The 25,212-nt window shown below is 46.2% G+C and overlaps 2 protein-coding genes across 2 annotated transcripts; both read right to left on the reverse strand.

Moving 5' to 3' along the window:
• Nucleotides 1-1,571: 1,571 nt before the first annotated feature.
• LOC136493951 (farnesyl pyrophosphate synthase-like) lies at nucleotides 1,572-5,165 on the reverse strand. Its single transcript, XM_066490078.1, has 12 exons — nucleotides 4,839-5,165; nucleotides 4,212-4,236; nucleotides 3,856-3,971; nucleotides 3,680-3,766; nucleotides 3,447-3,563; nucleotides 3,267-3,355; nucleotides 3,146-3,197; nucleotides 2,622-2,717; nucleotides 2,501-2,545; nucleotides 2,329-2,418; nucleotides 2,188-2,259; nucleotides 1,572-1,983 (listed from the first exon to the last, which is right to left on the reverse strand). Exons 1-12 carry the CDS (start codon nucleotides 5,127-5,129, stop codon nucleotides 1,855-1,857), a joined length of 1,209 nt encoding a protein of 402 aa, XP_066346175.1. The 5' UTR covers nucleotides 5,130-5,165; the 3' UTR covers nucleotides 1,572-1,854.
• Nucleotides 5,166-18,302: 13,137 nt separating this feature from the next.
• LOC136492457 (uncharacterized) lies at nucleotides 18,303-18,608 on the reverse strand. Its single transcript, XM_066488466.1, has one exon. The coding sequence runs from the start codon at nucleotides 18,606-18,608 to the stop codon at nucleotides 18,303-18,305; it is 306 nt and encodes a 101-aa protein (XP_066344563.1).
• Between the last annotated feature and the right edge of the window lie 6,604 nt (nucleotides 18,609-25,212).

Consider the following 25,212-nt stretch of genomic DNA (forward strand, 5'->3'; position numbering starts at 1 on the left):
TGCGGTTCTGCAGTTGTAGGTGGACGAGGTATGTGCCAGGTACCCAAGAAGCAACCTTTTTATTAAAGTGTATAATTGTATGAGCTTAGCTCTTTACGAAGAGCTAGTTTATCATTCTCTCTCATTTTTATATTTTTTTAGAGAACGCGTTTAGGCGTGTATTTCATTAAGAGAAGTTAGAGTAAGTACAACGCTAGCTGGACTGACGTCGAGCAGCCAGAAAACCGGCCGACGACGCACTCTGAACAAAAAAGAAAAAACGCTTGGCACTGAAGCTTCCTATTACAGGGCAAGAAATGAGCGGCCGGGGAAGTGAGACGTAGTCAGCCAGCGAGAGCAAGCAGGAGCGCCAACGCGTTGAAGCCCGCAGCAATCCAGGAATTGCCCTCCTGGACAATGTGCTCCAACAGCACCGTGGTCTGCATCATGGTTACAGTGAGTTGTTCGACTTTGGTCTCCTGAAGACACAAAATGGAGGCGCTGTTGGATCACGAGATCCCTAACTACGCAGCGACGGGCGCGGCTATTAAGCCCACACACAATCCAGTTCAGGATGCGTTCACTCATTGGCGGTTTGTTAGGCGACGGGTGGTGGGCAGAGTCAGTATAGAACTGACTCATCCACAGCAGCACACTCAGCCGAAGCGGCGAACAGCTCGCGCATTGCTGCCCGCTTGGACGAAGAGAGTGGCTCAGCGAAGGTCCGGTGGAACTTCAGCACGATGGTTTCATCAGGCGTCTGCAGCTGCGGGGAAAGAGATGTCGGCTTCCACTTGTTCAGCATCACCCAACCTCTTGGCTTGGATTTTCGGCTTGGGGTGGCGCATGGGCGACTTCCCAGCCGGAGTGGCACCACCGAGGTGTCCCTGCGAGTGTATCGACGCTTTGGTGCTGATTGGATCAGCGGGGTTTGCAACGGCAGCTTGAATTGGATTCTGGGACTGTCGCTGGCGGTACCGTAGGCGACCCGACAACGGGACGGGAATCGCTGCCCTGTTTGGAAAGAACGTCGTTGGTGGGGACTTGGGTCGCAGAGCAGGCGATGTGGGCTCCTGGATGGCCCGGGCAGCGGAGCGCAGAGGGGCCGCCTGGGACCGACTTGCTGGCATGAATGGCCATTCCTGCGCGTCGTGGTCCATGGCCACCCATTGCGTCGCCCGGGGCGGTGACGCGTCCGGCATCCCCCGCAGATCGCGGCGAACCGCGCGGACCGGGACGCGTGGCCTCCGACGCAAAGTAGAACGGATCATTCCTTGGCGGTGGGGGCGACTGATCTTGATGGACTTCGAATTCCAACTTGAGATGCTCCGCCGGTACTGGCCGTTCCTTGTCCTCATTACGGTCAGCAACCTCCGTCAGCCGTGCGGCAGAGGACAGGCATGCTTTTGCTTTGCGACTGAAGGACCAGGTGCCATTAAATAAAATAATTAATCTATGAGCTAGCTCTTAAGAGACTGTTGGAGCTGCGCCTTAGATGCACATTTTAGCGGCCCTCACTACAAAAACTAGTTTGTTAGGCGACTAGTCCTTTACCACAAAACCATAGTCCATAACCATTGTCATTTCGTCGTGGTCCATGCTATGCATGTAGCTGTAAGGGATGGCACCGGACATCCGGCTGACGCCGGAATTCCGAGTCAGGGTCACACACAAAGCGCACAATGTTTGATGCGTGGTACAAGCTGCACATTTTCACATCGACCACAAGCTAGCTAATCAATCTTCTCTGCGCATGGCATGGATATAACCTTAATGAATGGAAAAAAGGGATAATCGCGCCGATAACATAGGTGCATGCAACGGTCTTCCTGGGATACAGGTCACTGGGAACTAGGCAATCTTCGTCATCTTCATCTACTTCTCCCGACGGTGGATTTTCTTCAGGAAGGATTTCAGGATCTCTTGCACCGCACGGTCATGTTGAGCTTCAATAGACGTGACTAAGTGTTTGTAAGCTCGATCTTCGAACTCAGAGAAGATGTCCTGGGACACCACAAAAGAGTCATGTTGAGGCAAAAGCAATTTCAATACCCCCCTCATGTCCCTTTTGCAAAGCGCGCGAACGACCAATTTCTTACTAAAAGTTCAAACTTCAAATATCAAGCATGATCATTATGACTTAAGTATAAAATAAGTTGGACAACTGCATCCATGTGTTGACGTGTGCAAGATCCTCAATCCAGTTACCTTCAAATCAAGAGTCAAATAAGTGCTTTTCACTTTAGAAACTGAAGTTGAATCCTTCTTTCCGTAGTTTTCCTGAAAATCAATGTATGATGCCATTTTTCATTGAACTATCAGCTAAATGATTATTAACAAATTACTTACCAGCAGTACTTCTATCTCGTCACTGTTGGCATGGCCAAGAGCTTGTACAATTAACCAGGAACACTTGTGATCTTCAATATCGGTTCCAATCTATAATGGAGAAGAGCACAACATGAACATACCTGTCCTGTCAAAAAATGAATTTCTGGTAATATTTTGACCTCTATTTTACCTTCCCTATTGTATTAGGATCTGCAAAGCAATCCAAGTAATCATCCTGGAAAACGTTGGGAGCTGTCAAGGGAAATGTAAACTAGCAGCAGCCGTAATATTTTCCATAAAAATTGACATGCCTGTGCCTGAAAATATATGCCCATTTCAATAAGCACATCCCTTAGCCCACTGAAGTTTTCAAGTTTTGCACCGTACAACAGCAATGCACAAGCCACCTAAAGCCATTGTAGAGGACAAAATGTGAGTGTCTGAATTCAGAAAGTTATCTTCATTCAAGAAATATCATTATTGTGGAAGGGTCGGCGTGGAAACTAGGAATGGGTATGAAATTCAGAAGTCAAAAGGTAAATCAATTGGGAAATTGCTAGGTGTGCCAACGATGTTTAATTGGGGCATGCTTGGACAGGGGGGTTTTGTGTTCAAATCATTGTGATTCAGTTCACACACAAATTTCATATTAAAAATATCCCAATAAATCCACCTGGCAAGTCTACTAAGAATATGTGCTGAAAAATAGCTTTTAGACAACATTTATATATGTTACGATATGACTTTTGATTAGAGTACAACAGATAAATATTTTCATATGCATGTTTTAGCAGCATGACTGAGGATAGGTAATTATTCTGAACTTCAGACTTACAGGGAGATAAAAAGAGTAGTAAGACGTCTTGTACTTGACAATACGACGGTACCTGTGTAGCAAAAGAAAAATACATTAGCACAGACATTGCAGTATTTAACCAGTAAGATGAATCGCATACACTTCAATATTGTATTTTGCAACGTCATTCGTCCCATTATGTGTGCTGATAAGATCAAGCATCTGTCCGAGCGAAGTCTGCAAAGCTACCTAAACAAGAGACCCAAATAGTAGTCATTGACTTGTGTTTTTACGAAATTTGCCGATTTCTGTAATGTTTTTTTATCCAAAGGAGACTGACCTCGTTCCATAATTCACAGATGTCTATGTAGTAAGGCTTTTCTCTAAAGTACCTTTTTATCAAACGTGCGATGTGACATTTCAGTAGAATACCGTCGTTTATGCCCTGAAGACCAACCTATAAAAAAGAAGAAAATGAATATACTTTATAGCTTAATTGAATAGACAAATTCTGGACTCAAATGATAAAAGTGGATACATATAGAAGAGAAAGTGAGATGTCATTTGAAGGACCTCAGGCCGTCGGTACCAACAAATCTGATCTCTCCTTGTATGAGAATCATCCATGATATCATCAAGTAGCAATGCACATGCTTGAAACTGCATGTATTTTATTGCAACAAAATAATCAAATATTCCGTTCTTTTGTACAGAATAATCATAGTGAGAAGGGTCATTAGAAATATTACCCACTCCGCACACCAACCAAGAACACAAGCGAGGAAGAATTCATCTTCAGCAACCTCGCTTCCTTGTTTCAACAGCAAGTAACTATCGACCACTGACAGACCTCGGTTCAGTTTCCCTTCAAAAGAAAAGGTACAGTTTGCGTGTCAGAGAGTTTATATAGCTGCAGAGATTCACTCTGGATTTTGCTTGAGATTTGAAGGCTGATCATAAGTCTTTTGTTTTGTACTATATAGTATCATCAGCTTCTACTTTGAATATGTCCAAATATATGAACTCGGAAACTTTGCTCTGTTGTGTTACAAAATGAGGTTCTGGTGCTATGTAGTGGTCTGATCTCTGATGGATGCCTTCTCACCTCCAGGCACGTTGTAGTCAATCATCTGAAAGAATACAATAGAGAATGGATGAGACTCGCACGGTGCATGTACAATGACTTAACTCATCTCGATTTCATGGATCAAATGAATATATTTTATACCGCATCAAACGTTCAGTTTCTGCAGGTTTTTTAAACACTGTGTACGTATGCTATTCTTTTTCAAAAAAAAAATTGAGAGGAACACGTCAGGGAAGACAGGGATCAATGGTGGTTAGGCATGGTTTGTCTTTGTCACTACTTTGTCCTATAGCCTCCTAGGGCGTTATTTGTACTTTTGTACATACCGGCCTAAAAGGGCCGAATTTAGCAGAGAAACGTGGCAGGGTCAGGCTCTTAAATGGCCAAAATTTGCCGTGTGCTTAAGTGGGCCAAAACGTGCAAGGAGTTGAGGATTTATGTTTGTGGTTTAAAGCATGTTCCGATTGATCTTTCGATTTGTGCTCAAATAAATACGTGCAAGGTTTGCTCAAAAAGAAAAAAAATATACGTGCAAGGTGACGCTGCATTGTGCATGCATATGCAACGTGCATGCATGCACCAGGAGCATTTGCGTATGTACGTGTGCACGGTACCGTACGTATTTTGTGGACCACGTGTATGTACCTGCGCGACCCAGCGCCTGGCCTCGTCGGTGAGCTCGCACGAGTCGTCGTCGAGGAGCTCGTCCCTGAGGCGATCGTACGCTCGGAGGAACCTCTCGCGGTGGTCACCGACGACGTCGGAGCCGCCCTCACGAGGCTGGTGCGGCCGCTCCCCTCGCTTGGTCTGCGTCGGCGCTGCCGGTGGCGGCATGTTGTCGTCGTGCAGGAGGAGCTTCCCCTCGAGCTCGCCTTCGAGGGTAGGGGTATTAGGAGCTCCACTGGATGACGACGACGCCGCCTGCACCTGCGACATCGCCGCCGTCGTACGTCTACCTCGCCTCTCTCTCTCTCTCTCTCTTGCTGCTTCGCGCGGGCTCGGCCGGCCGGCGGTATAAATACGCGTGTGCAGGCCTGCAGGGCGCGCCGCGCGGGCAGAGCTCGCTCGGAGTCCCGGCGCGGCCAGCCCGTGCGCGTCCAGCGTCCTGAAGCTCATTGACACGTCAGCCGTTGTGTTTCTATTTAAGTACAGTGCAGGAAGCTGTTCGTTGGTTGTTAGACAGAATTAAATTGATGCCCTAAAAAAGACAGAATTAAATAGGTGTGTTTCGGCGTCTAGATTTTCACATTGCTGCTGGTGCTTACATGATCTGATCTGATCGAGTAGGTAAAAGGTTGAACAGGGCGTCAGTCCTTCACCCCTTCAACCTGTTCACGTGTTGGTTTCAACCAGGGCTTATTAGTCAGCCAGCGACGTTTTTCTCACACAACAAATCAACACCAGCCGAACTTATCAGTCCAGAAACCAACCAGCGAACAGGCTCCCTACACCCCAACTCCCAAGGCGTCCTCCTGCATCACCGATTATTCAGGCACTGAAAGCTAGTGCAATGTGTAGAATACACTGCTGAGCAGACTCTTATTATACCCACAGACATCAGTCCAGTGACATGCCCGTAAAATATACTACTACTGCTGCAACATATCTCTCACAACTAAAAAGTGGAAACCATTTTGTTGCGACATTCTCACGTGGTCCGTCATCCTGCCTGCTGCGTTCCCCCGCAGCCTCGCTCCGACACCCGTCCCTTGCGACAACATTCAAAAGGAAATAGCTAAAAGGAAAGCGCTCCCATGATTCAGCCTCGATCCTGCGATTTATCCGCCCGCCTCCGCATCGGAGCACCCCAATCGTCGCCCTCACGTAGTTGGCCGCGCCGACGCGCCCCCCCCCCCCCCCCCCCCCCGCCCGGAGCTGGCTGCGACGCCGCCCGCGCCCGCCCGTAGGTGGCCGTGCCGACGCCGCCCGCGCCCGCGCCCGTGCCAGCCCACAGGTGGTCGTGCCGCCGCCACATGCCCCCGCCCTACGCTCGTGCCCGCCCGTAGGTGGCCGTGCCCACCCTCTCCGGTTCGCCTCCGCGACGAGCTCCACCCCTCCAGGCACCCCGCTCTCCATCCCTCCCTGCAGCGCGCCCCGCGGTGCGGCTCCTCCCTCCCCACAGTGGCGCAACATCCTTCATCCCCGCGGTGCGCCCCATCCGCTTCCTCCCCGTCCACCTCGTCGGAAGCCGGCGACCATGCATCCGCTGCGCAAGGTCAAGCTTCTCTCGGATCTGGGTCGCTGGAGCGTCACCACCAGGTACCTGAATCTCCTCACCGCTTTGTCCTCCCTCCTATGTCTCCATCTCCATCTTTCCTGGATGTTTTGCGACCGAACTTGAGGGTTAACCATAGGAAACCGAGGCTGCAGATTTCTGATTTCGTCTATATTCTATATACCTCATAACTAGCTTGCAACACTTCTGATATGACTAGCAAAGTAGCAGCATACTGCTTTTGTCAAAGGTGTTGTTTAATGATTGAGAAGCTCATCCAACTACCCCTCCTTAAAAAGTGTCAGCATTTCTATCTAAAATGTGGAAATTTTGTATACTGTGCAATTAAAACATTCTATGACTTTTTCAACATATGACTCGCGCTTGGACTGAATAAAGCACCTGATGAGGGTAGAAGTTGTTGTTCCTGAACCTTTGGTCGGGTATTTATGATCTTATCTGTTACAAAGGAGTTTGTGATTATTTGTTCTAGCCACAACACCGCATCCCGTTGAGCGAAACTAGAGGAAGCACATCCTGCTCGCGGAAGAGGAAGCAGCAAGAACTAGAGGAAGCAGGTGGAGGAGGCCTCGCACATCTTGCACGCCCTCGCGATCTGCAACTGCTCCGAGGACTCCATCACGGCGGACCCTAGCTTCTTTAACGCCTCGTACACCATCGCTCGCTGCTCCCACAAGGTGTGCCAACCCCTTCCTGCTGCCATTTATTTTGTTACTTGTCTCCTTCAATCACATGCCTTATAGTTTTTACACTCTACACAAGCAAAATTGCCTTATTGATATGAAACATTAGGCATAAGTAATTGACAAATTATACAACTAAAAATATTGTTGTGTCCACCAAGGATGCTTTCACCAAGTACTCCTTGACGTATAAGAAATAGCAGTATAGCATAACCACCGTGCAACGAACTTGACAGGAAAGACCCTACGCTATCATTTCTTTGCAATAGTTGGCCTCAACAATCACAAAGCAGAAGCCTAATGCTAGTGTTTAAATGACAGGAAAGTACATGGATACTAAAAGGAAAAACTATTATTCCTTATCTGGTGCCTTTGATAATTTAAAAGGTTATTTACAATCAATAAGTTTAGCAATCGGAGCATCATCCATACTCTTCTATCAAAAAGGAACCAGAGTATTTCGAGATGGACATGCTATCCAAAGCAAATCTCAACTAAATCCATAGACACAGTCGCATCCTGAAAAAGATAAAGAGAATAGGTTATTGAGTTATAGCTATTAGAATGAAGAGGCTAGGTGATTATACATGTTTTTTTAGCAAAATCTACTACCAGCTCTCAGATATTTTTATATGAAATAAACTAATGAAGGTGACATACTTGCAACTTTGCAAGTCTAGACTAAATGTTTAGGCACATAGTTGCATCCTGATAAAAGACCAAGAGAACTCACCTAAATAAACAATTAGCTCAGTAGTGCAGACAAAACCTGGGCATCTAGACAGACCCCATGCTACTTCACGCAGATTGGACACAAAGCTCATGACAATGTGTCAATATTACACAGGCTGACATGCACTTTATGCTTTTCACATTTGCCATGTGGCAAGGGAAAGTGGATAAAAAAGACGTGTATAAATGAGTTTGTGAAGAGGAACATATCGTATCATGCGTAGGAGAGAGGTCAGTAGCATTAACAGGTCTCTCTGTGACATGGAAAATACACGTCTTCATCAGGGTTAGTGTTCTTGCATCCCATAGCTAGGCATGGAAAAGCTGTGATCTCTGTTCCAGGTCAACTAGAGGCTGACTGGAGCTGTGCAATAGTCATGAGTGGATAAATATCTGAATTTAAACTTTATTTGATTTCTTGTTTTTTTTGCCAACATGAAACCCATCTCAGTAGTATGATGTACTCTAATGAACTCACGTACAATTACTTGGAGAAAAAAAATATTGTGGACTGCAGTGCCGTGTTCTTACCATCATAGCTAATAATAGGGATTTTGTTTGTACAAATTTGTGCAATTTAATTTGGTTTTGGTTGATGATCCGTGTTCAGAATTTTGCACACAACAATAGTCATTGAACAAGTTCTCAGCTTCAGTTAGCAAAAAGGGATAGTCAATGCCAGTCATTCAACTCTTGTTTGATTTGGTTCAATGTTCCGACATTCACATTATTGCATCTTTGGAGAATTTTGCTTTGTATCCTGGTTATTCCTTCTGCATTTTGTAATGTCAGTGGTAACAAGAATATGAAAGCCAAAAATACTTTCTAAATATATTGGGCATTAATTTTAATAGTTTCCAAAAATTCGTTTCAGGGGTGCAACATGAGAAGCTACAGAGTTTATGAGTTTAGATATATACAGTACAGAGAGTGCTTGGTTAAGTGGTCACTGTTCTGATTTCTTTTTCTTTCTCCAGAACAGATAAGCCAATTGTGTGTATGTGAATTGCAGGTTACAGAGAACGAGATCGTGGATATGTTTAGTTCAGCAGGGTTTGTCTGGATGTGTCGATTCCACATAAGGCTGGTGAGGGGTATGTATGAAGAAAAAAAGTGCCACAGATTGACAAACAGGTTGCCCAAGTTTACATTGATTTTGCATTGTAGCTGTTTGCTTCATCTCTATCATCTAACCCTACTGTTTTTGTATGGAAATATCAAATCGTATGTGTCAGTCTCCTGTATATTTTTTCATTGTTACCCAAATCCATCACTAAACTTAGCTCATTCGTGTCACTTGGTATGGTTAGTTGGACTAGGCTCTTGCATTATGTCATTTAGGCTTCGAAAGAAAGTCCTGCTCTCTCACTGTATGGATGACTAATTGCTAGCTGTTTGAAGAATCAGTTTTCCTGTCCCAGTTTTACTTATATGTTATTTTAGGAACTCTCATGCCCTTATCTGATTCTTCTCTATTTAGTGCAAATGGCTAACATTAATGCGTCTCAATTGCAGTTAAGCTAGCTGACATATCTAATTTTGATACAACACTCTGGAAATTAATTAAGGATGACCTCAATGTCATCGATTTGTAAGTATTTATAAATTGGCTATCCAGATCAGGTAAACCCGCTCCCTCGTCGAGATCTCTGCGTTCCTTCTCTCCTTCTCGCGGATCGCTCGCCGCGGAGCCGGGATCCCTTCTGTCCACGCGGATCCCTGGTCTCGTCCCATGGTGTCGGTTCACTGACGTGTTCCATGGATCCCAAATCTTTCTCGGCGGCTACTGCAATGCGTGCTGAAGATTCCATTACCTTGTATCAGATGTTATGTTCGTGGATAAGTAGAGAAGGCTCCTGAAACTATATTAAGAAGCAACATGTAGAGTTATTTTGTATATCTGACTATATAGTTACGAAGTATCAATTTATTTCTAGAAAAAAAAAATGTTTCATTCACATTGCCATTAAGTGTATGTTCCAATCAAACCACACTCATAGATGACATCAAGACTATTTTCTATTGTATTTGCAGGAACAACATTCTTTTTTTTGTGATTTGCAGGAACAACATTCATTACCCAAACTGGAAGCTTGGACATAGCAGCGGCAAAGCCACCAAAACCAGCACTCTGTCCATGACATTTCTGTAAGTTCCATTGGACAAATATTTTGTAGATAATAATATGTTAGATAGAAGTTAACCCTTTTCTCCAAAATCAAACTGTCATGTTTAGATCGCTTAATGGACAACCACTTCATGTCCCCACGGGCTATTCTTGGTGGCACACTGCCACTGCACCAAGAATTTACTTGTACTGCCCCCTGCTCTTATCTTAGGAATGAATGTGGCTTCCTGAAGAATTTACTTTTATACACATTGTCCAGTCAAAAAATCAGTTCTGCCCCTGCTTCCAGCTTAGGAATGAATGGGGCGTCCTGAAGAATTTACTTGTATGCGCATTGTTCAGTCATTGGAAATTTAGCTTTGACATGCATGTGGTTCAATCTCTAGCAAATTAGATTATCTTTGAGGCTCAGTTTGTGATGGTGAATATTCATTCAGAAGTATTCTTTGGGCTCTAATAAATTTTGTATCTAGCGGTCCATGCATTGACATTGTATTGACATGACACTATTACATAAGTATATCTACTTTAAAGGATGCTCACATGTCACTTCCAATTTGTTGTACTGAATTTTACCTTTGTAATGTGCAGTGGTGCTACTGTAAGCATGAACAATTTTGTGTGTTTAATTTTTGAAAGTTCTGTTGTAGTTAACTGAAATGGAATTCATAACGGGGGCAAATATTATTGTGTGATGTTCCTGTTCTGTAAGTGTCACCAGCAGTTTTTAGTAGTATTTATCAAACTGACCCAGCTTACACAACAACAATCAATTGATTAAGGGGGTAGAGCATGATATGATCATGCATTTCTCAGTGGCATTTTAGGGATTTGGAACAAGGGCGTATAGAAAATTATCCTTTTAACTTAGGTCAACTGAACTGATATATATACCTGTCTACAATTCATGAATGCTAATTTGCTGAAAAGACCATGGATACTTGAATTTTCTTTTATTTAACATTATTTCTTAGGTCTGATATTCTTTTTGGGCTTCATTGGCCAGGTGGTTGTATCTGATCTGTATATTTTTAGCCTTACTGTATTTTACACATTAATTTTTCAGTGATGTAGCTTGAAAGGGTTTTTCTCATGGGTGCTACATATATACAGATATGCCTTAACTCGAACCAATTAAGATAGCTATGCAGAAGAAGTGTGCTAGCTACTTGGCATTACGATCTTTGTAGATTCAGTATCTTGTTTGACTTTTCATGTCTGATTAAAGCACTACTTGATACTTCACCTGTAGCATCGCTTTCCTCTTTTTTCTTCTCTCTCATTTAGCTAAAAGGTTTGATATGCTGCAGGGGACACTCACTGATGGATCAGTTTTTTATTCTAGCTATGATAGCGGTGACCCGTATGAATTTGCTCTTGGAAATGGCCAAGAGATAAACGGTTATGCTCCTTTCTTATAATCACAATAAAATTTCTATGTTTATCTATGGTCTAGTGTCTATACTAAAAGCGGTGTGTGTCAAAATGGAAGGTATTAGATGCTAACCTAACCTTAGGATTATGAAATATTTAGTCTACTGAGTTATTATTGGTAACCATGTGAAATTTATGAAGGTGTACTCATGCAAAGTATACATATGATTCAAGTTCTGCTCGTCCACTTGTGTGCTAATTTTCTGGATTTCCTTCTTATTTGAAAGAAATAGATTTTCAACCCCAATCTGTGTTGGTTTTGGATAGAAACATATAAGCTTACAGTCAGTTTGCAATATAGCACATGTTGATTTTGTTTCAAAACTGAACACATAAGAAGCAATGCAGTATTATCAAGTATGTGGCTTCAATTCAGTTACAATGTTGAGTTAAAAAAACAGTTACAATGTTGAATGTGCAGAATTGAACATTCTCTGTTTTTCTTATCCGTGTCCATAAAATTTCAGACCGTCATTATTTTCTTAGTGTTGTGCTATTTATCTCCTGGTCATCTTGCAATCTGAATTTCCAAGTTTCAGTTTTAAATCTTTTATCAAGTTTTCAGTTTTAAACAATGTAATATGTGCAATATGAGTTTTTGTTGTGCTCATACATCCTCTATTCTCTAATATTTTTAATTTTCAGTTTTAAACAATATAATATATACAATTTGAGCTGGGTATCGCTGCCTGCTATAATTTTATATGTGGAGCATTGGTTGCATTTTTGCAAAGATTTTGACTGGTAGGCCTTTATTCCCTGGAAAAAATCAATGACTGGTCTCTTTGTCACGCCATTGACAGATACTATTTTTGCAGGTATGATGCTACTATTCATGAAAATATTAGCACGATCATCTAAGCAAAGAGAGAAATCAAAGAGGAGGAAACAGCTAGGTATCCTTTTTAGAGAACTTCCATGCACATTCTTCGGTGCTCAAGCTCTTTGCATTTTCAGTTTGCATTGCTGTAATTTGTGTTACTTTGAGCACTTGACTTTGGACAAGTTGGTCGAAGGGTAGCTTGTCATTGTCAGGTCAGCATATCTTACTGTGCAATATATGTCTAATTAGCTACTGAATACCAAAGAATGAGGATCCATGGACAATTTTTCTTTTAATTATTTGTATAAAATATACTTTGCCATCCAATCACAAAAACTAGTCATTGGGTTGTTTGGAGCTATATTAACTGGCATAGAACCGCTAAGTTCATTTAACAGAGAAGAATATCTATTATATTAAAAATGTTTGAACACATCACTCATAAAATATCACTCTTCAATTATGTCAAACATGCCTGATATATTATGTTAGTTTTTAAGTTTTTTTTACGCAAATATGTTAGTTTTTAAGTTGATTGTACTTTTAATCAGTGAGACCATATAACTAATCTTGGGTGTTGGCTTCCTCCTTTCAGTTTCCATTCTTTGTATTTGCTTCCATTAGGAATATACCAACAATACTATAAATGCATACCTTGATGATTGCAAATCATCAATGAGAATATTAGCCATGCAAAAATTTCAATTTGTAATATTGACATTCCGAACATCACGCTCGTATTATCGTTTTTTTAACAATACAACACGTTCTTGCTTAAATTATTAGGGCATTGTTTATTTCCGTTGCAACGCACGGAAAATGTCTATATAGTAGAGTTGGTGAACATACGACGCCACGATCTCCGTGATGTGACTGTGTTAATTTTACAAACTTTGCTTTTTGATTAAATATTACTTTAACGTTGATATTTAATTTCACTGTATTGTTATCTTATCGCGCGATCCTATGTTTTTAGTATAAAAGTTTAGTTGTCCCGTAGCAACGTACGAACACGCTACCTAGTATGTAAAAAACGAAGAAAAAAATTGAAAATGAAACTCTTCCTGAGTTTTTTTTTGAAACAATAAACTCTCTCTCAGTTTGTCCGACGTGGTAGTACTAGTTTGCGCGCAGAACGTGCATGATGCCTGCCCTTCCTTAGCATGCATGCATGCTTGCACAGTGAGAGCCACAGCCACTGAAGGTCTGAAGCCCTGACCGATCCGCGTCGCAAACTCGCAATGCAATCGCATAATCCGCTTTCCGATGCTTCAGTAAAGATGAAATCGATCGCGGAAAAGGATGTCAATCGATCTAACCCCTGCTGCCCTGCACATGAGCGAACATGCGGGTGCGTGGCCGGCCAATTCTTCCTCGCTCGACGACGCAGGCCAAGCAGCATGCATGCATGGGGGCATCAGGGCATGGCGGTCAGCTCCGCACACGCAAGAGGCCAGGTGGCGGACTGTTGCTGCACCTGTGGACTGCAGTGGGCAGCGGCGAGTTTGCCACGCCATGGTGCCGCGCGCGCGACGCAGCATCGGCAGCCATGGCAGGGCAGGACAGGACAGGACTACGTCGTGGAAAGCTGGAAATAAATCACAGCCCGATTAATTTGGCACTCCACCTGCTAGCTGCAAATCTGCCTGGCGGTGTGTGTGGCCGGCCGCGGCCGGCGTCCAGTCGGCGGCACGCGGCAGGAAAAGGGAGGATTGTCGTGTCCAGATATGCGCTAGTCGATCCATCTCGGCCGATAAAACAGGGGCCCGCTGTGCTAGCTGGAGCTGCACTACATACAGTGTTACAACTTACAAACTGTCAAACACGTTGGAAAAGGTGCAACAAGTTTCATCTCATGAATTTTTTTATCATCTCTTTCTTCATTTATATATGTCATATCTGCTTATTATTTATTAATGCACAAAAAAAATCATTGAGACTGAAGGGACAACCGGAATAATATTTCTCCCGAATTTGAAAATACCCTGTCATATTTATTGTTTTTTTCTTGAGGGGAAGTCATATTTATTGTTAAGTACCTTTTTATTGGTATTGTTAAGTACCTTTTGAGGCCACTGTACTTGACGGGTATAGGTGTTGGTACGAAACTTCACCAGCGGATACTAGATTTGAATAAATCGGGTTGAGCCTTCGGGCTTGGTCCGGCCCATGAGGCTTAGGGTCCATTTGATGTAGACATTGGAGACCCTGGAATTGAATTGGTACCAATACCAAATTAGACTGGTATTGAAAATATATTGTAATACCAAATCGAGTATAAATAGTCAGCTTATGTAAAAGATGAATTCGTGGGGAGCTCCCGTGTGAACAGTTTTACATTCGTGAATATTTTAGGTTCGTTTTTTTTTATGAAATCACTTGTGAGAAGCTTGTCCCATCCGTCCTTGTTTTTATTCTGGCGTAGCTTAGTTTTTATCCTTTCTTTTTCGCACATGCCCGTTGACCCGTAGGCTGCAACCTTAAGAACCCAGGCGTGGCCCGTGAGGCTCAGCTGCTCGTAACCGTAGGTCGTGGCGGGATGTGATCGGTCAGGAGGCTAAAAGCGCAAGTTACGTAGGATAATCAAAGGAACGGAATGCCCTTTCATTTGGGCAACGCCCTTTTGTTTGGACGAAAAGTGTTAATATATGATAGTAAAAAAGCGGTGGTATCGCACCCCCGTGGAGCCCCCGAGCGCCCCAGGCCGAGAGTACTCGGGCTGGGGCGCTGTAAGAGCAAGCATTGAATGGAAATAAACGGTAAAACCGAGCTTTAGGGAAAGAAACGACGTAACTGTTCGATGTTCCATGTGTTGGTGAGAACGTTGTCGTTGTCGTCCTTCAGTCGGTAGGCACCCGGTCGGATTACCTCGTTCACCGTGTATGGTCCTTCCCATGGTTGAAAGAGCTTATGTTTCTCCTTGGTTGACTGGGTCCTTCGGAGTACGAGATCATCGACCTCGAGGATCCCCCTGATTATTCTTTCATGGTACCCGTGGAGAGTTTGCTGGCAATGAGCGGAGCGGATGACGGTCGTCTCACGAGCCTCCTCGAGCAGGTCGACCACGTCCTGCTGAGCCTCTGCGGCTCGGTCTCGGTCGAAGGCCTTTACTCTTGGGGCACCGTGATCGAGATCGTAGGGCAACACTGCTTCGGCTCCGTATGCGAGGAAGAAAGGGGTGAACCTTGTGGACCGGTTTGGGGTCATTCTTAGGCTCTAGAGGATTGTTGGGACCTCTGCAACCCATCGCCTGACATACTTTTTGAGTTGATCGAAGATGTGGGGCTTGAGTCCTTAGAGGACCATGCCATTGGTTCACTCGACCTGACCATTAGTACGCGGGTGTCCGACCGAGGCCCAATCGATCCTGATGCCATATCCATCACAGAAGTCCAGGAACTTCTTCCCGGTGAAGTTTGTTCCGTGGTCGGTGATGATACAGTTAGGGACACCAAACCGATAGATAATGTCGAGGAAGAACTTGACCGCCTCTTCCGAGCGGATATTGGTGATGGGCTTTGCCTCAAACCACTTGGTGAACTTGTCCACTGCCACGAGTAGGTGAGTGAAGCCACCCGGGGCCTTTTTGAGGGGTCCGACCATGTCGAGGCCCCAGACCGTGAATGGCCAAGTGATGGGGATGGTCTGAAGTTCCTACACTGGCAGATGAGTCTGCCAAGTGTAGAACTGGCATCCTTCACACCTGCGGACCATGTCCTCTGCATCTCGCAGCGCAGTGGGCCAGTAAAAACCTTGGCGAAAGGCTTTCCCGACCAGCGACCTTGGGGCCGCATGATGTCCATAGATTCCGGCATGGACTTCGAGGAGAAGTTGTTTCCCCTAGTCGACCGAGATGCACTTCATGAGCACTCCCAACAGACTTTGCTTGAAAAGTTCATTACTAATGGTGACGGACGTCTTGGCGCGTCGAGCGATTCATCGTGCTTCAGTCCTTTTCGGTGGGATAACATCCTTGAGGAGATAGACGAGCAGTGGTGCTCTCAAGTCGACCGGATCGAGTGCCATTACAGCGATATCACCGGGCGACGTTGCCATGGAGGCGCCAAGGTCCGAGCCTTTGAGCACTCGGTCGGGGTCGGGGCACGTCGAGGGGTTGGAGCCCCTGAGTGCTAGATTGGTGTTGGAGCACGTCTAGGTCCGATCCTCTCAGATGCGGGCAGACGACTCATGGAGGTCATTTACAAAGACCCCGTCAGCGGGTAGTTCTCGTCTAGCCACCAATTTTGCGAGGAAGTTGGCAGTGTTGTTGTCCTTTTGAGGGACATGATGTAGTTCGATCCCTCAGAACTTGTCCTCGAGCTTACGCACCTCCTGGCAATACGCTGCCATGAGAGGGCTCTTGTAGGACTCCTTCATGACTTGGTCGATGACCAACTCTAAGTCACCACAGACATACCACCGCGTGGCGTCGAGCTCGACGGCGATGCGCAGTCCATTGATGAGGGCATGTACTCCATGGCATTGTTCAAGGCTAAAAAATGGAGATGGATCACGTAGCGGAGCCTGCTCCCATTCAGGGAGATCAGAACCAGTCTAGCCCCTGAGCCATGCACCATGACCGACCTATCAAAGTACATCGTCTAGTACTCGTGGGTGACGTCTGGGGTCGAGAGCTGGACTTCCGTCCATTCGGCGATGAAGTCGGCAAGAGCCTGAGACTTAATAGCAGTACGGGGGACATACCTGATGTCGTGGCCCATGAGCTCAAGAGCCCACTTGGAGATTTGGCCGGTGGTGTCACGGTTACGGACGACCTCCCCGAGTGGGTACGAGGTGACGACCATGACCTCGTGATCGGTGAAGTAGTGCAGGAGCTTCCGGGTTGCCATCAGCACGGCGTACAGAAGCTTCTAAACCTAGGGTAGCGAACTTTGGCATCGATGAGTACCTCACCGACGAAGTACACCGGTCGTTGGACCTTTAGGGGATGTCCTAGCTCCTCCCTCTCGACGACGAGGGCGGCGCTCACAATGGGGTTGCTTGTCGTGACGTAGAGGAGGAGGGATTCTCCCCGTTCGGGAGCGACGAGGATTGGTGCCGACGTCAGCGATGCTTTGAGGCTTTCCAAAGCCTGCTGTGCCTCCTTTGTCCAAACGAATGCATCTGTCTTCTTGAGAAGTTTGTAGAGAGACATCCCTCATTCGCCTAGTCAGGAAATGAACCGGCTCAGGGCGACCAAATAGCCAGTGAGCCTCTGTACGCCCTTGACGTTGCGTATCAGGCCTATGTTGGACATGGCCGTGATTTTTTTGGGGTTGGCTTCGATGCCGCGCTCGGATATGATGTATCTGATCAGCTTCCCCTTTGGAACCCCGAAAACACATTTTTTGGGATTCAATTTGACGCTGAACCTTCGGAGGTTTGCGAATGTTGTGGCCAAGTTTGTGATCAGATCGCTAGCTTGAGCCGTTTTCACCACTACATCATCTACATAGACGACGATTGCTGGTTTCGGCCGCTTGACTTGGTCAGGTTGGTCGAGCGGGTCGATTTGGTCGGCAAAGCATTGCTATATGCACCGTTGATAGGTGGCGCCAGCGTTTTTCAGACCGAAAGGCATGGTTACATAATAGTACGAACCATACGGGGTGATGCATGAAGTCGCGACCTGGTCGGACTCTTTCATCGTGATCTGGTGGTAACCTGAGTAGGCATCCAGGAAGGAGAGGATTTCGCACCATGAGGTGGAGTCGACTATCTAATCTATGCGTGGTAAAGGGAAGTGATCCTTTAGGCACGCCTTGTTGAGGCTAGTATAATCAACACACATTCTCCACTCCCCATTCTTCTTTTTCACAAGAATAGGATTAGCTAGCTAGTTAGAGTGGTATACCTCTTTGACAAATCCGGCTGCCAGAAGTTTGGCGATCTCCTCACCTATGGCCCTGCGCCTTTCGTCGTCAAAGCGACGCAGGCGTTGCTTGGTGGGCTTTGAGCCCGGGACGACGTGTAGTGCGTGCTCGACGACCTCCCTCGGTATGCCTGGCATGTCAGAAGGCTTCCACACAAAGACATCACGATTTACATGTAGGAAGTCGGCGAGCTCGCTTTCCTATTTGGCCGGGAGCTTGGTCTCGATCCGCACCATCTTGGTCAGGTCGGTGGGGTCGATCTCCACCGCCTTGGTTTCCTTAGTCGGATGGAAGGCACTCGAGGAGGCTAGACCGTTGCAATCGAGGACTACTGGAGTCGTCGAATTCCCGAGCTCTGGGAGCTCGGTGGAGTTGATGATGGTAGTGGCGAGCTCGTAATGCTCGCGGTCGCACGAGTAGGCGTGCGAGAAGGTACTACCAATGGTGATGATGTCGTTCGGCCCTCGCATCTTCAGCTTGAGGTAGGTGTAGTTGGAGATCACCATTAACTTGGCGTAGCATGGCTGCCCCAAGATGGCATGGTAGGACCCTAGAAAGTCCACTACCTCGAAGGCTAGCACCTCTGAGCGAAAGTTGGCACGGTCACCAAACGTGACGGGCAGGTCGATCGACCCGAGTGGATATACCTATGCCCCTAGGATCATGCCATGGAAGAGAGAGCTCACTGAGCAGAGTTCTGACCGGGGGATGCACATGGTGTCTAGGGTGTCAACATAGAGAATGCTGAGGCTGCTGCCTCCATCCATCAGCACCTTAGTGAGGTGCTTCTTATGGATGATGGGGTCGACGATGAGCGGGTAGCGACCCGGTCGAGCAACGTGGGAAGGATGGTCTCTCTGATCAAAAGGGATCGAGGAGTCTAACCAGCTAAGGAAAGAGGGGATGGCCGACTCGGCGACGCATGCCTCTCTGTAGCGTATCTTGTGCTGGCGCTTGGAGTGGATAGCGTCGGATCCCCCAAAGATCATGAGACATTCCTTAGGGTCAGGGAAGTCATCTTCATCCTTGCTCGCCACACTTGCTTTCGTGGCCTCCTCCTCCTTGCCTTTCCCTTCCTTTGGCTTGGCGAATTGTCACAGGAAGCGCTTGAGGAGCTCACAGTCCTTATAGAGGTGTTTAATGGGATAGGTGTGGTTGGTGCATGGACTCTCTATGAGCTTGTTGAAGTGGTCGGGCTAGCTCTGTTGGGTCTGCTTGCCCGCTCGGTCGGCCGTAGTGACCAAAGCTAGGTTGGTCGGTCGGCGCCGATCCTTCTTGTTCTTCTTGCCCTTTTGTGTGGAGGGGCACTCGTCTTGGTCCTCACGCTTGGCCTTGCCCCTATGCCGACCGCCGCTGAAGACCGCTGCAACCGCCTCCTCACCAGAGGCATGGTTAGTGGTGATGTCAAGCAGATCGCGAGTGGTATGGGGCTTCACATAGCCGTGCTTATGGATCAAGGACTCGTAGGTTGTCCCAAAGAGGTACGCGCTGATGACGTCTGCGTCAATGACATCAGGAAGGGAGTTGCACCACTTTGAGAACCTATGGATGTAATCCCGCAGGGACTCATTGGGCTCCTACTGGTAGCTCTTGAGGTCTCAGGAATTCCTAGGACAGACATACGTCCCCTGGAAATTTCTGATGAAGACCCTCTTGAGATCCGCCTAGTCGCGGATGCTATCAGGTGGAAGGACTTTGAGCCATGCTCGAACATGCTCCCCCACACAGATGGGGAGGTACTGGATGATGAAGTGGTCATCATCCACTTCTCTGGCTCGGTAGGCGAGCCGGATGTCTTCGAGCCATGTACCAGGGTTTGTCTCCCCGGTATACCTGGCGATGTTGGTGGGTGGTCGAAAGCGCTGTGGGAATAACGCTTTCTGGACACGACGACCAAAGGCCCGTGGCCCTGAGCCATCCGGGCTGGGGCTCCGGTTGTTTGGTTGGCATCCATGCATGGGGTGCGTGTCCTCGCACTCCTCGATGGTCAGGCCAGGGCCTATGCCGCCTGCTCTCACCGCCATTCGATGGGCGTTATCATCATGCCAGGTGTGGCATCGATTGTTGATGACACTACGAGCATCATGGTTCGGCCAGAGTCGTTCATGCACAGGTGGTCGATGTGGAGCGGGTGCCGGGTTGGGCTATAGTGCAGCTGTGGCTTCCTGCTCCACGCTCGGCATTTGCAACGGTGAGTGGACGGAGCGATTCAACTGGTACAGCCCTAGTCCCTTGGTTGGGCAAGAGGCCGTGAGTTGGTGTCGTGACGTGGAGCATTCCACCCTTGAATGGCGGTGGTCTCCACCCACGCCCGGAGGTTCCGGTGGATTACCTGTTCCTGGGGGTCGGTAGGCTCGGGGAGGCCGCACAGAAGCATCGCCGCAGCAGCGGTGTTCTGGCCAGCCTAAGAAAATTGAGGGCAGTCATCCCCTCCGCCATGTATGTTATGCTGGACCTGATCCCACATGACCCCGAGCGTCGCTTGTCAGGTTACACGCATGTGGCGCAGCGTGATGCGCCGAGCACTCCAGCGCAGGCGACGGCTGGCTCTGTTGCCTTTGCCGTAGCTCCTCGCCATGCTGTTGCGCACGTGCCAAGGCCTGCGTAGGGGGTCCGGAGGGGTGTGAGTTTGCAAAGACTCCACTATCTCTGGTGGCTGTCCCGGGCGTCTACCATAGTGCACTCCTAGGACAAAGGGTGGCCAGGTGCCATGACGTCGCCGATGCTAGAGCCATCGCTTTCGACCTCATCATCGACGAGGTCGTGGAACGAGGTGGAAGCATAGCCCGCCATCCACACGAACTCGAACATGAGAGGGGCGGCATCAGCATCCTTCGGAGTATTGCATATAGGGCTTGTCTAACATGGTTAAGATAACCGCCGAAAAGCATGTGAAGAAGCTTAACCTTGGATCAAACTTGACAAGCAACTAGATTTACATTCAAGTATTGCATATGCATGAATGTTATTTTGTCATTTGTCTTCAAATCGCCCTCTTTTCGCCTATTTTCTTAAAAAGAATTATAGCCAAAGGCAAAATATTTTGAAAAACTTGAGGGTTTGAGAGAGGTCACTCATATCAGTCCCAATTGGTGTTTATTTGGATCTTATTAGAGTTGGGACTTGATTGGGAACAGGCAGCGCGAAGGACTTTGAAGATTTGCTGAAGGAGTGACCGGACACTACACCGGACTCTGAAGTCCAGTGTCCGGTCAGTTAACAGGAGGTGAACCTGCTGTCGAAGGAGTGACTGGATGCTGAAACAGTGTTTTCCAGTGTCCGGTCAGTAGGTGCTTCAGCGTCCGGTCGACCATGAAGACATCAAGGCTAGGTGACCAGACTCTGGCTGTGTCCGGTCGGTGTTCACCGGACGCGTCCGGTCATGATTCCAAAGGATTTGGACCTCTCTGGAATCGACCGGGCGCTAGGTGGTAGCATCTGGTCGCTACCACCAGAGGGTCCGGTCAGTAGAAAATGTGCGGCTTATGAACTCTTTTTCGGTTTCCTTCTTTATCTCGTTTGGGGCCACCTTATAAGCCAATCTTCGTCAGGGCTTTGACCTAATCCGCTCGCCGTCGCCTCCCGTGCTCCAGCTCCGCCGCGCCTGCCCTAGCACCGAGCCGCCGCCTCCAGTGCTCGCCATCGCCTCCCGTGCTCCAGCAGCTGCAAGTCGTCGCCCCAGCCGCCGCTGTTCCACGTCACCGCCTGAGCCGCCGCGCCACCGCTTGCCCGCGTGAAAGGTCCTAATATGGCTAGAGGGGGGTGAATAACCTATTTAAAATTCTACAAATTAACTAGAGCAATTTGATTAGTAAGACAAATAGCGTAATGCAAACTTGCTCTAGCTCTACGAGGGTTGCAAGCCACCTATCCAACAATTCTAGTTGGAATGATAGCTAGACACACAACTTGCTATGATACTACTCACTAAGAGCTCTCAATCTTTCTTCTCTAAAGAGCTCCACTAAGCAAACTTAAATAGCAAAGCAAGCTCTCAAATCTAATTACACTAAAGAGCTTGCTACAACTAGTTTGCAAGAATATAAACGAGTGAGTAGGATGGTTATACCGCCGTGCAGAGGAATGAACCAATCATAAGATGAAGATCAAGCCAATCACTAGGAGAATGCAAATGACAAGAGACAACCAATTTTTCTCCCGAGGTTCATGTGCTTGCCAACACGCTAGTCCCCGTTGTGTCGACTAACACTTGGTGGTTCGGCGGCTAAGAGGTGTTTCACAAACCTCGTCCACATGATTGGACACCACAAGAACCTACCCACAAGAGAGGTAACTCAATGACACGAGCAATTTACTAGAGTTACCTTTCGGCACTCCGTCGGGGAAGGTACAACTCCCCTCACAATCATCGGAGACGGCCACGAACAATCACCAACTCATGCTGATCCTCCACCGCTGCACCAAGTCATCTAGGTGGTGGAAACCACCAAGAGTAACAAGCGAAATCCGCAGCGCAACACGAATACCAAGTGCCTCTAGATGCAATCACTCAAGCAATGCACTTGGATTCTCTCCCAATCTCACAAAGATGATGGATCAATGATGGAGATGAGTGGGAGGGCTTTGGCTAAGCTCACAAGGTTGCTATGTCAATGAAAATGTGCAAGAGAGTGAGCTAGAACCGGCCATGGGGCTTAAATAGAAGCCCCCACGAAATAGAGCCGTTGTACCCCTTCACTGGGTACTGATCGGGGTGATCGGACGCTCCGGTCAAGTTGATCGGACGCTGGATCTAGCGTCCAGTCACCCAATGTAAGCCACATGTCATTCTGAGTTAAACCTGAGCTGCCAGATCTCAACGGTTATTAACTAACCGGATGCTCTGGTCCAAGTGACCGGACGCTCAGACCCCAGTGTCCGGTCGTTTCCACTAAGCTCCCAAAACCGTCTTTTGCCGACCGGACACGTCCGGTCATGCTTGACCGGACACAGACCAGCGTCCGGTGCTTAACCCTAGTCATTGTGCCATCTGTCAACACGACCGGACACAGCCCTTCAGCGTCCGGTCACTGGGTGATCCAGCGTCCGGTCAGTTGACCGACGCGCGGCATCTTTGCGACCAACTCCATTTCACTTCAAACTTCTTCATCCTTGCTCATGTGTGCCAACCACCAAGTGTATCACCTTGTGCACATGTGTTAGCATATTTTCACAAATATTTTCAAGGGTATTAGCACTCCACTAGATCCTAAATGCATATGCAATGAATTAGAACATCTAGTGGCACTTTGATAACCGCATTTCGATACGAGTTTCACTCCTCTTAATAGTACGGCTATCTATCCTAAATGTGATCACACTCACTAAGTGTCTTGATCACTAAAACAAAATGGCTCCGACATTTTATACCTTTGCCTTGAGCCTTTTGTTTTTCTCTTTCTTCTTTTCCAAGTTCAAGCATTTGATCATCACCAAAGTCATGATCTTCGCCATTGCTTCATCACTTGGAGTAGTGCTACCTATCTCATAATTACTTTGATAAACTAGGTTAGCACTTAGGGTTTCATCAATTAGCCAAAACTAAACTAGAGCTTTCAATCTCCTCCTTTTTGGTAATTGATGACAACCCTTATACAAAGATATGAATTAAAGTTCATTTGAATCCATGTTGCTTGCCCAAGCATATTTACCATGTATAAAGGATATGGACAAGTTTCATAAACTCCATATGATAGCAATTGCTCCCCCTACATATGTGCTAAGAGTTTGGATTGAAGCTTTGCACATATGATTAGATAGGAAATATAGGAGATAATTTCTACCAAATGATGCTAAGGTATAAGAGATGGACCTTTGAAGCGTGATACCAATTGGAGTGCACCAATATACCATCCTTAGCACCATTAGTAACTAGACATACACAAAAACTAGAATACCCCATGAGATCAATATTACAAATAAGGGTCTAGTTTCCATAGAATGAACATAGGTCTAGTTACTTTAGCCTATGCATGCTAGCTTTTTATTTCAACATTCAAACCTACAACTAGCATACACCACACAAGCATGGATATTAAAATTAAAAATGTATGCCATGCAAGCAAACATATATAATGCACATTCAAATTCACCATACAAGTTCATGAATTTGCTCCCCCTATTTGTATGCTCAAAATTTTAATTGATCCCATTCCTTTGTCATATTTTATCTCTCCCCCTTTGTTCCTTTGTTGTCTTTTCACTATCTTTGTACAATATTTATCCCCCTTTGTCATCAATGACCACAAAGGCTTAAAGTATAGATGGGGTAGGATTATCAATGTCAATAATTAGCACAAAAGGTGACCTCAAATTATAGATATGTTGGGGTGAAATCATATGAAATGAGGATCATTTTCCCAATTTGGTTCAAACTAGATTACTTGCAAAGATATTTAACTCGGTTTGATCCAAGGACAAGCTTCTTCACATCTCCAATTAAGGGTTATCTTGTACCATGTTGAGTTAAACACTTATAGCTCATTTTCTAAATCAAACACTAGGTTTACAAGCCCACAAACATGTCATATGCTACCACTAGATCATTTCAAACATACAAGCAATAGTGGTACCATATAAGCATTAAATTCATTTGATTTTCATGAATGAGCCTAGGACATGATAGGAATGACTAGATGCACTAAACAAGTCCTTAGCAATGGATGGATGACATGTCAAGCAACTTTACCTTGCTTGGCTCGAAGGAGAGGCACGTCATATAGTGGGGGTGCATCAACACATATTGGAGAAGTCAAGTATGTTTAATTCATTCCTTAGCTTGCAAAACCTCTTCTCATCAAGTGGCTTGGTGAATATGTCGGCAAGTTGATCTTCGGTGCCCACACTCTATGCAAATATCCCTTTTTTGTTGGTGATCTCATATGAAGTGATGACGGACATCTATATGCTTTGTTCTTGAGTGTTGAACCGGGTTGTTGGTGAGCTTTACGGCACTTTCATTGTCACATAGCAATGGCACTTGCTTGAACTTGATTCCAAAGTTACTCAAGGTAGCCTTCATCCAAAGTAATTGGGCACAACAACTACCGGCCAAAATGTACTCCGCTTTGGTGGTTGAAAGTGCTACACTATTTTGCTTCTTTGATGACC

The sequence above is a fragment of the Miscanthus floridulus genome, chromosome 11 (assembly GCF_019320115.1).
Source record: "Miscanthus floridulus cultivar M001 chromosome 11, ASM1932011v1, whole genome shotgun sequence".
NCBI classification, from domain to species: domain Eukaryota; kingdom Viridiplantae; phylum Streptophyta; class Magnoliopsida; order Poales; family Poaceae; genus Miscanthus; species Miscanthus floridulus.